This window comes from Drosophila bipectinata, chromosome XL, assembly GCF_030179905.1.
Source record: "Drosophila bipectinata strain 14024-0381.07 chromosome XL, DbipHiC1v2, whole genome shotgun sequence".
Lineage (NCBI taxonomy): Eukaryota > Metazoa > Arthropoda > Insecta > Diptera > Drosophilidae > Drosophila > Drosophila bipectinata.
In genome coordinates this window covers 17915308-17931374 of record NC_091734.1, presented here as the reverse complement: position 1 = coordinate 17931374, position 16067 = coordinate 17915308, and the positions used below count along the sequence as shown (strand labels likewise).

The 16067-nt window shown below is 38.3% G+C and overlaps 1 protein-coding gene across 1 annotated transcript in view; it reads left to right on the top strand.

Annotated features, from left to right (window-relative positions):
- The window catches only part of LOC138926222 (low-density lipoprotein receptor-related protein 8-like), a 277297-nt gene that overhangs the window by 6154 nt on the left and 255076 nt on the right, over nucleotides 1–16067 (top strand). Inside the window, exons 2-3 of the mRNA XM_070279436.1 lie at nucleotides 1163–1198; nucleotides 1381–1416. Coding sequence (XP_070135537.1) covers nucleotides 1163–1198; nucleotides 1381–1416 — 72 coding nt within the window. The remainder of the gene's footprint in view (nucleotides 1–1162; nucleotides 1199–1380; nucleotides 1417–16067) is intronic.

The following is a 16067-nucleotide window of genomic DNA, read 5'->3' as shown; positions in this document are numbered from 1 at the left end:
GACCCCTGCGAATAAGATTTTTGTGGCATTAACTGTGGTGTAGTGTGTGAATTTCTAACAGGGCATTCATATCACAGGGAAACATAGAAATTAAGATCTTTTTAAAAGCTAAAGTGTTGTATCTATTATTCTCCGGTCACCTTGGATAAGTGAACGAAAAATATCACGCGATCTCATCTATTGGGTTTTTGGCATTTCGAGATAATAGTGCAGCATCAGTTATGTGAAAGCTTTTTAGAGCTTTTTATTCTAGCATAGTTAGGGCTAGATTAATATAGGGAAGCTTAGACACTAACTTGCATACGCTTATGAGATAAGGCTGCATACATAAGGCTGAGATAAACTCGTATTTTATTAAAACAAAATCCAAGGAAGAATTTATTAAATCCCAGCGGAACTAGCTGTGGAAATCAGTGAATTAGTGATTTTAGTTAATTTTATGCCAGGTATGTTTTGGAGTTAGTTCAGTGCAGTTTTCTTTGAAGAATTATTTTCCCAGTTCCACGTGCCAGTGCGGCTAGTATGAGATGACGTAATCGGCTAGTACCGAGTTATGTAATCGGCGAGTACAGAGTTACGTAATCGGCTAGCTTAGTGAAGGAGCTAAGGAATGCAGCAATATTAGACCTGGATTAATTCCGACAGAATCGGATAGAATCATTTTTGATCAACTTTGGAGTCAAAAGGCGACTGCAGTTTTTCCGGTGACATAATGGACACCTTAATTTCGCTACACGGAGAGAAAACTCTTGCGAATTATATGTTTACGGTCGTATCTATCAGCAGTGAATTTTTATAAACATTAGCCTGCTTAATAATTATTACAAAGCTTTCCAGTTTATATTTAGCTTATTTCATTATGGAGTTTTCACGGAAGAAAATTTCCCTCACACTTTTTATTTCTTATTATAATTTTGCAAATAATTAAATGTATAAATTTCTAATTATTTGAATTATTCCTAATTATTCATAATTATTTACAGTTTCTTGATTAATTTTAGTATAAATAAATATATATTTATATATATATATAAGTCACGATGAAATTAAAAGAGTAATATTTGGAATTTAATTGAAGTACGAACTTTGCCATAATATTTGAGCATGGCCAAACAAATTTATTGTAATATTTTTTATTAATTATTTTTTTAAACACCTATAGCATTCCTGTCCTTAAGCTCAACAGCGGTGATTTTCGGTAAGTGGATACCAATGAAAGAAACTACATATACTTTTGCCTTATACAGTAAATTTTGTACGTCATGAATCTTGAATAATTTGAATCTATATCCTCGCAAACTTATTTGCGATAATATTCGAGCATGGCCAAACAAATTTATTGTAATATTTTTTATTAATTATTATTATAAACACCTATAGCGTTCCTGTCCTTGAGCTCAATGGCGGTGAACTTCGGTAAGTGGATACCAATGAAAGAAACCACATATACTTTTGCCTTATAAAGTAAATTTTGTACGTCATGAATCTTGAATAATTTGAATCTATATCACCGCAAACTTATTAATTTTTAATCTAAAATGTAGCTAAATTTAATTCTTGAACTTATTACAATAACATTAATACTTCTTATATATATATATATCTAAATTATAAACATGAATTATAACAAAATGAATTGTAATTGATGTAAAGGAAATATTACTTTGTTTCAATAGAAATCCCTAATTGGTATTATTGATTATTATTATTATTATTATTGATTATATTTGATTATAATGTAAAATCATCCGGGTTTCTTTATGAATTTTCGAGCTAAGGCACTTAATTTATTTTGATGATGTGTAGTATGGATACGTTAAAAGAACCTGCCCCATCCGTCGAGCTAAGTCTAAGACCACAAGAAGTGCACGCCCTTCACTCCCATCCATACGTCCCTAAGATATATACTCTGGACCTTGCAGAACACCTTGCATCTTGGTTCTGTTTGGAACTTATACAAGATCCCACACATTACAAACTACGGTTTGTCTAGTGTTAAAATTATCCATTTTTAGCTGCCACAACGTGCCCCTGTTAAATTTAGCGATATTTTCAGCAATCATGTCCGCCTGTTAACAAGCACTTTTTGCAGTATGGCATGGGGAAGCAGACGCCACAAAAAAGAGATCTGCAACGTTTGATCACATTTTCAGCTATATAGTTGATAAATCCAAATGATCCGAGACGGACTTGACATTTATAAAATGTACCATTACAAATTTTCGCAAAACTCTTTCTAAAAGATGGAAAAAATCGAAAAGATGTAAGGTGCGTTTCGAGAGGAAGAACTCGGGTTGGTTAACCAAGCTATTAAAAGGAGCCCCAAATAATAAGGTCGCGCTCCAATGAATTCCGTTTAGAAACTGATTTTTTTCTGTACAATTCTCTTATAAGTAGGATACATGAAAATCTTAAACCTATGCACTGCACGCTGACCAGCTATGCGACCCTTTCTCAAGTGCGATATTTATGTTAGGCTTACAGGGGATCGGTTTTAGACCATGCTGTTTATCTCATATTTCTATGGGTCCAATCCCTTGAAACTCTATCTTTGAAATTTATGCCTACAATCGTGTTCAATGCTTAAACATTCTGGAAAGGGCCACAAAAAAGTGTGTGTTGTTATACCCTTGCAGAGGGTATTATAATTTTGTCCAAAAGTGTGCAACGCAGTGAAGGAGACATCTCCGACCCTATAAAGTATATATATTCTTGATCAGGATCACCTCCTGAGTTGATATGAGCATGTCCGTCTGTCCGTCTGTCCGTCTGTCTGTTTCTACGCAAACTAGTCTCTCAGTTTTAAAGCTATCGTCTTGAAACTTTGCACACACCCTTCTTTCCTTTGCACGCAGTATATAAGTCGGAACGGCCGGGATCGGCCGACTATATCCTATAGCTGCCATATAACTGATTGATCGGAAATGGTATAACTTTGGTGTTTTTAGAGTTAGAGAGTTCAAATTTGACATGAGTGCTATTTTTGGCAAAACATTACGACATGCCAAATTTCATAAGGATCGGCCGACTATATCCTATAGCTGCCATATAACTGATTGATCGGAAATGGTATAACTTTGGTGTTTTTAGAGTTAGAGAGTTCAAATTTGACATGAGAGCTATTTTTGGCAAACCATTACGACATGCCAAATTTCATAAGGATCGGCCGACTATATCTTATAGCTGCCATATAACTGAACGATCGGAAATGACCCAACTTTCGTGTTTTTGAAGATAGAAAGCTGGAACTTGGTACAGATTATATTTTTGGCCAGTTAATCCGACCTACAAAATTTCATTAGGATCGGCCGACTATATCCTATAGCTGCCATATAACTGAACGATCGGAAATGACCCAACATTCGTGTTTTTGAAGATAGAAAGCTGGCACTTGGTACACATTCTATTTTTGGTCAGTCAATCCGATCTACCAAATTTCATAACGATCGGTTGACTATATCTTATAGCTGACATATAACTGAACGATCGGAAATGGTATTTGGTAGAAATATCAACTTTCGAATTTTTGAAGATAGAAGCTTGGGACTTTTTTTTAGATTCTTTATTGTAATTAATTGGTTTTATTATGATGTAATCATAAGGATCGGCCAACTATATCCGATGTTTGCGATATATATCCGGTTATAGCTGCAAGGGTATATAAACTTCGGCTCCGCCCGAAGTTAGCTTTGCTTTCTTGTTTTAGATTAACATTTTATTTAACATCATCACTCTCTTTACTTTATATCTTTTAAGAGATTATATATATATATATATGTGTATTTTTGTTTTTCTATTACATTTATAAATTTTATTTCCTCGGTATTAGAAAATTATTATAATTGCTCGATAACAAAATGTAGTGAACTGTATATAGCAGTATTTTTGAATTGAAATTTTCCAAAAATTTTAGAATTGTTAGTTTTAATTTCATGTTCAACCTAATGCTTGAACATCCTGCGAGGGGCCAAAAAAAGTGCCTTTGTTATATTTTAGTGGTTATTTTAAATGTAATTTGAAATATCAATGTTTTCTTCGATTTTAGTGGACAGTAATTTTTATATTCATTTTAATTTTTGTAATCACCTTCTACAAAAGGATACAGAATTTAGGTTCTTGTTTTTTACAAACTTGTTTCTTTTTTTTTTAGTGTAAATAATTTTACTTTTTATCCTTTTTTAATATTTGGCATTGGGGATGGTAATGCTATATTCAACAATTGTCTTTTTGACTTTAGTTTTCTTAAAATCAATACAGTTATGATTATTATTATAAAAGTAAGGAGCTATGACCTGACACCTGATGAAAATCGACATTTTTTAACTCAAAATTTAGTGCTTTTATATCTTCTATTTGTTTGGCCAGGTGAGCTATTTTCGAAAGGTTTTAGAGGACTTCAAGCTAATTTTATAATTTTCCCTTTCAAATTGATTCTGCTATTTCGGTTGGGTTTGATTTTTATTTATTTCGTGTTGGTTATTTTTCTTTTTGTTTCTACTATTGAAAATAAATAATTTTTTATCTAACTTCTTCATACACGAATGAGGTAAATTGTATAACCATTTGAAATTACGAAATTGAAATTTTTTAAATTTTGTCCCTTTCTTCCTGAAATATTTTATGTTTCCCCAAAGGACACCACGATAAATTACAGATTTTGTATTTTTGTCTTGAAGGCTCTTCATAGCTTTTTTTTTCTTTCCTCCAATCTTGGATTGTATTTACCAAGGCTGTAGAAATAATTGGTTTGGGATTATTGGGATTGGATTTTGTGCGACCTGACACGATCCATCCGAAAACCGTCTTTTGTCCGAGAAGTAAACCTCTTTTTACTATCTTCGGCATAATAATTTGTGGATATAAATCTGCACCAATTATTAGATCAATACGACCAGATTTGAAATTGAAATTTCAGAAATTGGGATCGGCTAAATAATAGCCTCTCCAATCAAATTTATCAACATTGAAATTATTTGTGGGAAGAGTTTGCTTTAAACTTGGTACAATAATTGCGTTTGTGCTAAATTCTTTTGACTATTTACTTTTTTTCTTGAGTGTCAATTTTATTTTGTGATTTGAAACACAGGAACCTGTTGGTGATACTCCACTTATTTGTGTGGGACATCTTATTTTAGGCAATTTTAATTTTTGAGCTGCCTTTTTAGAAATTAAAGTACTTTGTGACCCATTGTCAATCAAAGCTCTGAATTTTTTAAATTCACCATCTTGACCTTTTATTTGAACATAAGCGGTGGCTAACAACAACACATGCACGTATTCACTATTGCCCTATTTACGTGGATCATGACATGGTGATTATTTCTATGGCAATACGAGCATTCTAACCAGCTATTGCACTTAGTATCAGAACTGTGCTTTAAACATAAGTGGCACCAGTTCCATTTTTGAACAACGTCCATTCTTTCCTGTGGACTTAATGCTTTAAATTTGTAGCAATAAACTGCTTAAATTTGTAGGACTTAATGCTTTAAATTTGTAGCAATTAACTTTGACTAAAAATTGATGCCCGGGCATTTGGCACATTGGGCATGTTTGGTCATCTGTATTATTTTTTATAATTTTCTTTGTGGGTAACTCATTTCCCACTGATGTCAACGAACTAAGCCGTTGATCTTAAAACTGTGTGACATCCTTTAAATTTTGAATCTCACTTGATTTTTTAACTTGGCCCTCATACTGTTGTAGAGCCTTAATATTTAATTTTTTTTAAATTATATGCGCAAAAATGCAATCTGATTCTTCGGTCAGGTTTGTTTGTAGGCGCATCATATAAATTGTTTCATTGACTGAATCAATTGTATTTTTAAGATGCCTATATGAGTCAAAATTTATTTTTGGAAGCTCAATGAGACGATTAAGCTGATCTGAGAATATTTTCCTATTATTCTCATATCGCTCAATGAGTAATTCCCAGGCTGCATCGTAATTAACTATTGCCTGAGCCAAGCAATAAATGGAAAACCGCATTTCGTGCTTCCCCTTTTAGAGCCCTTTTAAGATAGCTTAGCTTCAAGGATGGACCTAAATCCGTTCTTGAATGAACCAGCTAATTAAATAATTCATAAAAATGGTCCCAATCTTTGGAATTTCCAAAGAAATTGGGGACCTCAATTTTTGGTAGGCTAGGTAGTTTGTCCATTCTAGGGCTACAGCATTCTACCTTGTTAAATGTTTTTCTTGGATTTTATTATCCATTAGCTCGATGTGTATTTCATATATTTATTATTGAGCCCTTCATTATTTATTAAATCGGACACTGTATCGATTTTACTAAGAAACATTTTTAATTTTTTAATTCTTATCGGAAAGGTTTCATTTTTCCTTTCCTGAATCTCCACATAAGTGTTCTCGAGGTAATCCTCGAGGTTCTTGATAGCCCCCTCCAGCCTCTTAAAAAGCTCATCCTGGCCAATCATTTTTTTTATTTTGTCATTTGCGAACTTAAGTTTTGTAATGATTCGTTTTAAAATATTCGTGATCTACTCGACCTAGTTTCATCAAATAATTATGGTTCGAAATGGCTTTTTGCTCTAATTTTTTAAATATTTCCCTGTCCTCTTCTAAATAAGAATTTTTTACGAGAGCGCATCTATTTGCCGAGTGAGGAGCACCTGGTCTTCAATAATGGGAATTTTATCCTTAGTCGACATATTGAAAATTTTTATTTTTTTTTTTAAATTTAAATTAAATTTAAGTTTTAAAACTAAATTCGAGTATATAAAAAAAAAAAAAACTAAAACTTGCCGAAGACTATAATTTCTAATTTTTTCTGCTGCTTATGTTGTTGCTGCTGCTGCTCCTGATGTGGTTGCCGCTGCTGTTGCTGCTCCTGATGTTGTTGCCGCTGCCGCTGCTGCTCCTGATGTTGTTTCACGGGGTTTTTTTTTTTCGTTTGATTTTGGTGTATTTTTTTTTTTTTAACTTTTGTGGATGTTGTTTGGGGGTTCTTTGGGGTTTTATTTTTTGTGGATGTTGTTTGGTGTTTTATTTTTTGTGGATGTTGTTTGGGGGTTGTATTACCCGGTAACCATACCAATAATAGAAACTATTGTTAATTATATTCAAATATATATTTATGCGCGGTGGTCTGTTCACTCCGGCTGTAAGAATAAGATTGGATTACAAGAATTGACAAGAGTCAAAGTATGGCCTTATTGAGAGTCATAATGGGTCGCTCTCTCGCTCTCAGAGATCACCGGAGGTACAGACTCCCACATCCCTCCCTTATTGATGAGCTTCAGCTTCAATCCTTCTCCGGGTGCCGATGTCGTCGATTCCATCTGTTTTGATTCATCCAGTGTCCTGAAATTTAAAGGCTGCAGAACGTCACCTGTGCTTCTGGAGGGTGGAGAGTGATCTTCGGTCTCAGCTGGAGGTTGTGTTTGTGGAATGTTTTTCACATGGCTCACATTCCTTGTTAAAGTTTTTCCCCCGCCTGTTATTCTTATAATGTCTCCCTCTCTTCCTTTTACGACGTATTCGGTGGTGTCAAAATTTGGTGTCAGCTTGTGGGGAAAGATTACGTTTTTAAGAAAAACCTTGTCTCCCACTTCAACATTAATTTCTTTGGCTCCTCCCCTCTTGTCGGCATATTCTTTGCCTTTCTGTTTGTTTACTACATCACGGTCTCTTTCTACTGAGTCACTGTATTCTCCCATTAAATCCTGCACCCCCGGAATCTTGTCCCTTATTACGCGATTGAACATTAATTCCGTTGGTGCAGACCCTGTGGTTCCATGGGGAGTCACATTATACATCATAACAAATGATTGTATTTCTTCCTTGAAATTTGTCTTGTTGGTGTATGCAATTTTTAGCCTTTTTACTAACGATCGATTCATATTCTCAACTTCCCCATTGGCTTGAGGCCAATAAGGTGGCGATGTTACTTGCTCGATTCCGCATTGCTTACAATATTCCTTAAATTCTGCACTCACATATTGTCTTCCGTTGTCAGTTTTCAGCTTTTTAGGGAAGCCTAATCTGGTGAAAATTTCTTTCATGGTACTGATCAATGACGTTGATGGGATCGATTTTAGAAATTTATATTCCATGTATCTTGAATAGTAGTCGATAAAAACTAGGATGTGCTCGTTGTTAGGTAACGGTCCCAAAAGGTCTGTAGCCGCAAAAATCCACGGTCCTTCTGGAAATGTGGTTCGTTTCATAGCAGTGGGGTTTAATGCTTGCGATACCATTATACAATCTCTGCATGAATTGACGAATTTCTCCGCGTCTCGATCTATTTGCGGCCACCATACCTTGGACCTTAATCGTCGCTTCATCGCTGACTCTCCCGGATGACCTTCGTGTGCCAACGTTAGAATCGCCTGTCTTAACGCTTTTGGAATAACTATGCGGGTCCCTCGCATCATGATGGATCCAATAAGTGAGAGCTCATGTCTGAACTGAAACAGACTGTTTGACGATGAAGCATTCCACGATTCGTCCTGCAGGCACGACATTGCATCTACAATCTCCTCGTCGTTAATGCTTTTCTCTGCAATTTCAGTGATCGTCATGGACGACGGAGTCGCGTTTTCGATTACGTGGAGAATGCTATGTTCGCCTTTCATGTCGTAACAATATCCTGGATTTAATTTGCATAGACGAGAAAAAGTATCCGCAATATTCTCCTTTCCGGTTTTATATTTAACAATGAATTTGAAAGCTTGGAGGCGGAGGAGCCATCTTTCGATTCTCGCTGGAGGTTTCGAAGATGGTTTAAAAATGGTTTCTAGTGGTTTATGATATGTTATTAGTTCGAACTCTAATCCAGCTAGATAATAGAAGAATTTTTCCACTGCCCAAACTAATGACAAGCTCTCCTTTTCGGTCTGCGAATAGCGCTTTTCGACATCTGTCAGGCTTCGACTAGCAAAAGATATTATTTTCGGTTCATCGTCTCCATGGAATTGCAGCAATACAGCTCCCAATGCAACCGGACTGGCGTCTGCAATTAACTGTGTTTTGTGCTTTGGATTGAAATACTGCAAGTTAGGAATTTTCGCCAGACACGATTTCAGTTTATCAAACGCATCCTGTTCCGGAGCACCCCAGGTGAACTTCTCGTCCTTTTTGAGCAGTCGTCGCAATGGGTCAGTTTTATTTGCTAACTCTGGAATGAATTGTCCTACATATGTTACAAGGCCCAAAAAACTGCGAGTCTCCTCCTTGTTCTTTGGAGGTCGAAAAGATGTGATGGTGTTAATTTTTTCCGGATCGGCCTCGATGCCATGATTCGATAAAATGTGACCCAAAAAATGTAATTTAGAAGCTTTGTAGACACATTTCTTTTCATTTAATACTGCGTTGTTTTCTTTTAGAATGCCCCGAACTCTTTTCAATGCTTCATCGTGCTCGTCCTCAGTTTTTCCAAAAACAATGATGTCATCTATGTAATTTAGGACATTTGAGGAACCCGACAATAATTGCTCAAGCCTCCTTTGGAAAATCTCTGGTGCCGAGTTGACTCCAAACATTAATCGCTTGTAACGAAATAATCCTAACGGAGTTATAAACGTTGTTATTGCTCGGCTTTGTTCATGTAGCTCGAGTTGGTGGTATGAATCCTTGAGATCTAACCTGGAGAAGTATCTAGCATCCCTGAGTTGAGTCATGAACGCTTCAAACGTCGGTAAAGGATGGTTTTCCCTTAAAATGGCTTGATTTGCTCGCCGCATATCCAGGCATAATCGAATGTCTCCATTTTCTTTGAAAACTAAAACCATTGGTGAGATCCAGGCACTTGGGCCATTTACAGGTTCAATAATATCACGCTTTAGAGCATCCTGAATCTTTTTGCGCACCTTTCCTTCTAATGCAATTGGTATCCTTCGCATGGGCTGTTGTACTGGTTTTATGTCCTGATTTATTGCCAACTTGACACTGTCGCCCTTCCACTTCGGAAAAACCGATACCTCCTCAATATGATTTATCTGCAGACCCAGCCGTAGCACATCCAACTTAATTGCAGTTTCTCGTCCCAGCAATGACTGTTGTCCTTTTTCAATGACGAAAAAGGAGGCAATCATTTCAGCCTGTTTACCGACAGAAATTGGTGCCTCAAATACGCAAATTACATTTAAAATTTGGTCCGAAGCATATCCTTTGAACTGGTTCTGTGAGTTAGGACGAACATTGAACACTGTGGCTTTATTCCTTTTTAGAGTGAACCAGTCGTCTTGGCAGATGAGATTATAGCGAGACCCCGAATCAATGATCAGAGATATGTCTGCCCCCCCGACTTTGCATTTGAGGCATTCTTCTTGCTCATCACAATTTATTTTGAAACAATCCTCCGTTTTCGGCTTTTTAGTGTAGGAGCCCGTTTCACCTGGGTTAGTAGATCTCCATTGGGAGTTCTGTCTTTTTAAATTCGTCCTGCACTTCCGTCCAAAATGGCCCAGCCGACCGCACCGATTACATTTCGACTGTCGAGCTGGACAAGTAGGACAGTCATCTTTGTGGCCAGTACGTCCACATCTCTCGCATTCGAAGTTCCGTCTATTTCCTTTCGGTTTACTTGTCACGACTCTGTTTACCGGCTCCTCTGTACCCTTTGTCATCATTGCTGATTCTTTTCTTATTTCTTCGTCAACTTGGCATGCCTCGAGTATTTCATCCAGTGAATGTTCTTTTTCTAATAATTTCCTTTTTAAATCTCCTGATGCCCAAGCGTCGATTACCTTATCTTTAAGACAAATCTCTTCGATGTCAGCTTTCGTTGATCCAAAATCGCACCTCTTAATTTGTTGTCTTAGGCGCAAAACAAATTTGGCAAAACTTTCGTCGCCAGATGAAATCAAACTCCTGAACATGTGTCTTTCGAACGACGAGTTTTGTTTGGGTGAGAAGAACGCTGTCAATTTGTCCACCAACACCTGAAATACATCATTTTGTTCCTCTTCGTCGAAATCGATTACAGCATCTGGTAATGAATACGCTACTGATTGCAGCTGTATTCCACCTAAATGGAGTAGTTTGGTCCTCTTTTGCTTGCACGCAATGATCTCCTCTGATTCAGCATAGATCTTAAATGCTCTCAGCCATTTCTCCCATTCCAAACGAAGCAGTGCTTTGTCAATGCTTTCGCACAAGAATGGTTTAATGGGTAATTCCGCGTTCATCTGTAAAAATTTGGATATCTCTATACACATATGTATATATATATATATATATATATATAATTTATTTAATGAAACTGAGTTTCGCTTCATTCTGTCTCTGACTCCAGTTAGTTCGTATCTAACTGTACCTACTTTACTAAACATATGCATGTTTTTTTTTCATTCTTTTTTTTTCTCTGACTTTTGTCAGTCTTACTGTCCCTGACCTTTGTCAGCTTAGTACATATGTATGTACATACATGTATGGCTAACTGCCTCTGAAAACTCCTTTTCAGATAACTCCTTTTCTTTTTTTTTTTTTATTATTATTATAATTACTGTCTCTGACCTTTGTCAGCTTAGTTCGGGCCTAACTGCCTCTGATCTTTGTCAGATAATCTCTCGCTTTCGCACATTTTCTTGTTTTATTTATTTCAATTTGCATGCACATGTACATACATGTATCGTGTGCAACATGCATACACCGTATACGTATACACGTATGTATGTATGTATGCCGGTGTGTCAACGCCAGTTCTATGTCTACATGACGAACGGCGTGCCAAAAGGATAGTGCAATTGAAAATTGCGAATCTTTTTTTTCTGCATTTATTTTTTTTTTTTCCTATTTATATTTTATTTCCTTCTAGTTTCATTATTAAGTATTATTTACCTCGTCACCAATGTATTACCCGGTAACCATACCAATAATAGAAACTATTGTTAACTATATTCAAATATATATTTATGCGCGGTGGTCTGTTCACTCCGGCTGTAAGAATAAGATTAGATTACAAGAATTGACAAGAGTCAAAGTATGGCCTTATTGAGAGTCATAATGGGTCGCTCTCTCGCTCTCAGAGATCACCGGAGGTACAGACTCCCACAGGGGTTCTATTTATTTTTTATTTTTTTATGGATGTTGTTTAGGGGGTTCTTTGGTGTTTTATTTTATTTTTATTTATTTTTTGTCGCCCACAATCACTTTTTTTTTTAACTTCTAACTTAAGTTAATCGGAAGTTAACTTTTAACTTCTCCGATGTAGGGCCTCGGTTACGCCAACAAAAATATATATATATTTTTTTACTTTTCCGATGTAAAGCCTCGGTTACGCTAATACATAAATACTTTTTCGTTGATTTCGAAATAAAAACACACTGTACAATGGAAAATATTTTTCTCTTTCTCTTCTTTAATGCTCGTTGGCATTTATATTATTTTATACCCTGAGTTTCTTACCTCTTAATGTGAAACAACAGAGGACTACGGTTTTTAAACTGGGCACTTTTTTACCCAGATCGCAGCCTTTATTTTTTAGCTACCTTGGGCTGAGAATTATTATTTTTCTTCAGCCACTTATAGGTGCCAGTTTTTTAAACCTGAGTCTCAGGGGATAAAACTTCAGGATGTCTCAAAGGACCAAATGTTAAAAGGAGCCCCAAATAATAAGGTCGCGCTCCAAGGAATTCCGTTTAGAAACTGATTTTATTCTGTACAATTCTGTAGGATACATGAAAATCAATTCAATGCTTGAACACGAACATTTGGTTCTATCTACTGGGCTATCTACTTTACATAGTGGGATTCGTTGCTGTGAAAGCATGCTGCACATTGGTTATCGGCTACCCAATAAAAAGTGGCAAGTGAGGGGATCAGATAAAACCAAAGTTGGTCAATGAAAAGCAGCCATACAAGATAGGTTTAGAGTCGAAACTTTCGACCACTTCCGATCGGAATGAACAAATTATTGACCATACAAAGGCATGTCTAAATTGCCTCAGCATCTATCATCCCTTATTGCAGTGTGGCAGCAACAAGAATTGTTTACAATGCGGACATTGTCACCATACCCTGCTTCACTTTCCCACGACGTATACCAGCTCATCATCGATTACTCACAACGCAGCAAGGGATAGCTCCGATACTGCTCAACCTTCCGATTCCACTACAGCGCTGATGGCCACTGCCGCGCAGCCAACTCGATCGATTTTGCTGGCTACAGCTCTAGTACAACTACATAATAACAGCACTAGACAAACTGCCGTTATTCGAGCCTTGATCGATCATGGCTCTGAGGGCACGTTAATCACAGAAAGTGCTACTGAGTTACTGGCACCTCCACGTCACCGTATCACAGCAAAAATCACCGGGATCAGTGATAACTCAAAGAACATCTGTAGATTTAGTACAGCGTTCTCCATAAGCTCATGTACGGACCCTCAATTTCACCATCTGGTACGGCCAGCGTATGTCCTCAACTCGATAACCTCTGATTTACCAAGAAGCAATGTCAACGTGGACACTTGTCAGCATCTTCAGGGATTACACTTGGCCGATCCCACCTTTACCAGGCAAGGCCGCATCGACGCGTTATTTGAAGTAGATCCAATACCATATTTGGTACTGACAGATTTCCGGAAAGGAGCTTCAAATCAACCTATTGCCCAACTCACTCAATTAGGTTGAATCGTGTTTGGCCATAGCAATGAAACAAGGGCAAATGTGGAAGCCATTCAATGCCATAAGACGAATCTGGATGCACTGTTAAAGGGTTTCTTCGATCTCGATCAAATCAGCTATAAGAGGACCTTAACAGCAGAAGAACAATGGTGTGAGAATCTTTTCCAGTGTACCTGAACCCAACAATCCAATCGAAAATACCAGGTCCGGCTTCCGTTAAAAACTGAATTTGACAAGGAAAAAGTCATCGGAAATACTGTCACATCAGCACCGTATACAGCCATACGCGTGCTCCGTCAACTCGCTCACGACGAACAACATCGCTACCCATTAGCAACTCCAGTCCAATTAAATGAAGTATATGTCGACGACGTCCAAACTGGTCACAATACTATTCATGGGGCATTGGAAATACGAGATCAACTTATCGCTACACTAAAATCGGCTGGAATGGAACTCAGGAAATGGGCATAAATCATCCACAGATCTTATCTGGAATTCCTGACCAGCTCATGGCTCCAAAGAGAAATGAAGAAGTAAATTTTCAGGAGACTGGTTAAACTCTGCGACTTTATTGGAGCCCACACGAAGATTTCTATAGCTTCAAGGTTCGATTTGACTTTCCTGCCTCCTTTACTGAACGTTCCTTTCTTTCAGTAGTCGCTCGCCTCTATGATCCTTTAGGCTTTGTGAGCCCAGCGCAGGACAGTAGGCAGCGCAGTGAAGGAGACATCTCAGTCTTCATCTAGCTTTCTTTGAGTTCGGACGTCTTCTTTTTCGCTCATGTCGCCTCTCGTTTGCACCGAGTGCAGTGCAGAAGTTACTGCTACCCAACTTCGTGGGTGTGAGGCCGTTCGGTGCGCGTCGATCTGCCGGCGTGCCTATCACACCGCTTGTGTTGATTTGCCCTCGGAGGCTATTAAACTACTTATTAACATTCCGAACTTAATGTGGCAATGTGATAGCTGCGTCATTGGAAATGATTTGCATTCCGAAATTGATGAGCTAAATCATAAAGTTCTAGATCTGGAGTCCCGCTTCGAAAGCCTTAATGCCAAAGTTGACCTTGCCCTGGTAAATGGAGCGGCTGTGCCCGCTGGACGCGCCTCTTCGGCTGGGGTGCATGTTGCTGCTCCCCCTGCTATGCCCACCAGCACTGGGAGCAAAAGGGCTACTCTGGGGCAGGCCCCAACGGCATCTAAGGGGGCTGTCCCGAAGAAGAAGCGGATCAACCCTAATAGGCGCATTGTGGAACAAGCACCCAGTTGCGCTCAACTTCAAGTGCTTCCCACCTTGAAATACCTTCATGTTGGTAAATTCGCGACGTCTACCGAGCCACATGCACTGTGCAAGTTTGTCGCAGATAAGCTGAACGTGGAGCCCAGTGATTTAGCCTGTGCTAGGCTGATCAAAAAGGATGCTGACATCAACGCCCTCAAGTTCGTCAATTTTAAATTGGGAGTTCCGGAGCAAAATTTCCCTACAGTCTTCAATGACGATTTTTGGCCTATGTCGGTAAAAGTCAGCCGGTTTGTTCATAGAGAGCCTGCTAAGGTTATTGACCTCCCGGTGATTTTACCTTTACCGCATTCGCAATCTTCAAAAAACCCCCAGTAAGCGGCGCCGCTGTCGCCGTTACATCTTATTCTTCTCAAGTTGCAGTTAGTCACCCCATTTGCTTTCTGCTGCGCTACCAACAACAATCGGCGTGGGCGTTCGTGGTAACGGTTGACGTTGTCTTCAATTCCTCCAATAATTGGCTTCGTTTGCTAATCGATATTCTTCAACAATTTATTATTTATTATGTTTATTTCTTATCTTCACTTGTGGATGCCCAGCAACAACAAGACGATGGTAATCGAGACGTTGGCAGCGCATCGCTTATCTTATCTCTTTTCGCTGGGCCACTCGCTGGTGCTTTCTTTTCGCCGATGAAAGATGTTTATTTACGTTTTGGATGTGTGGGTGGATCTTTACTGCGTTTGGATGTGCCTGATGTGAACGCTCAATGTTTTCACCTGGCACTGGATCTGCCTTGCAATTGGACTCTCGCAGGTCTACTGATGAGTCTAATGGAAATTTCTGTCGGCTATTTTGCAAGATATGCGTATTGGATATGCCTCCACATGCACCAGTACCAGGAGTGCACTTTCACCATCACCGCCTTGCCGTCCAATTCCCAGTCTGGACTGTAGCTACTCGTCGTCCTCGGACCCTAATAAAAGCCTAAAAGTTCTATTCCAAAATATATCGGGAATGAGAACCAAGACCCGGATGGTATTCCTCAATTCTTCTGCCTGCGATTTTGATGTAATCATCCTTGTGGAAACGTGGCTCAATGACAAATTCAGCTCCTCTGAGTTCTTCGAGCCTATTTTGAAAGGACCGAGATGCATTCAGTACTCAGTGTGGGCGGGGTGGAGGTGTGATCATCGCTATCCGTCGATCTCTTCAGGCTACACCACTGCGCCTTCCGG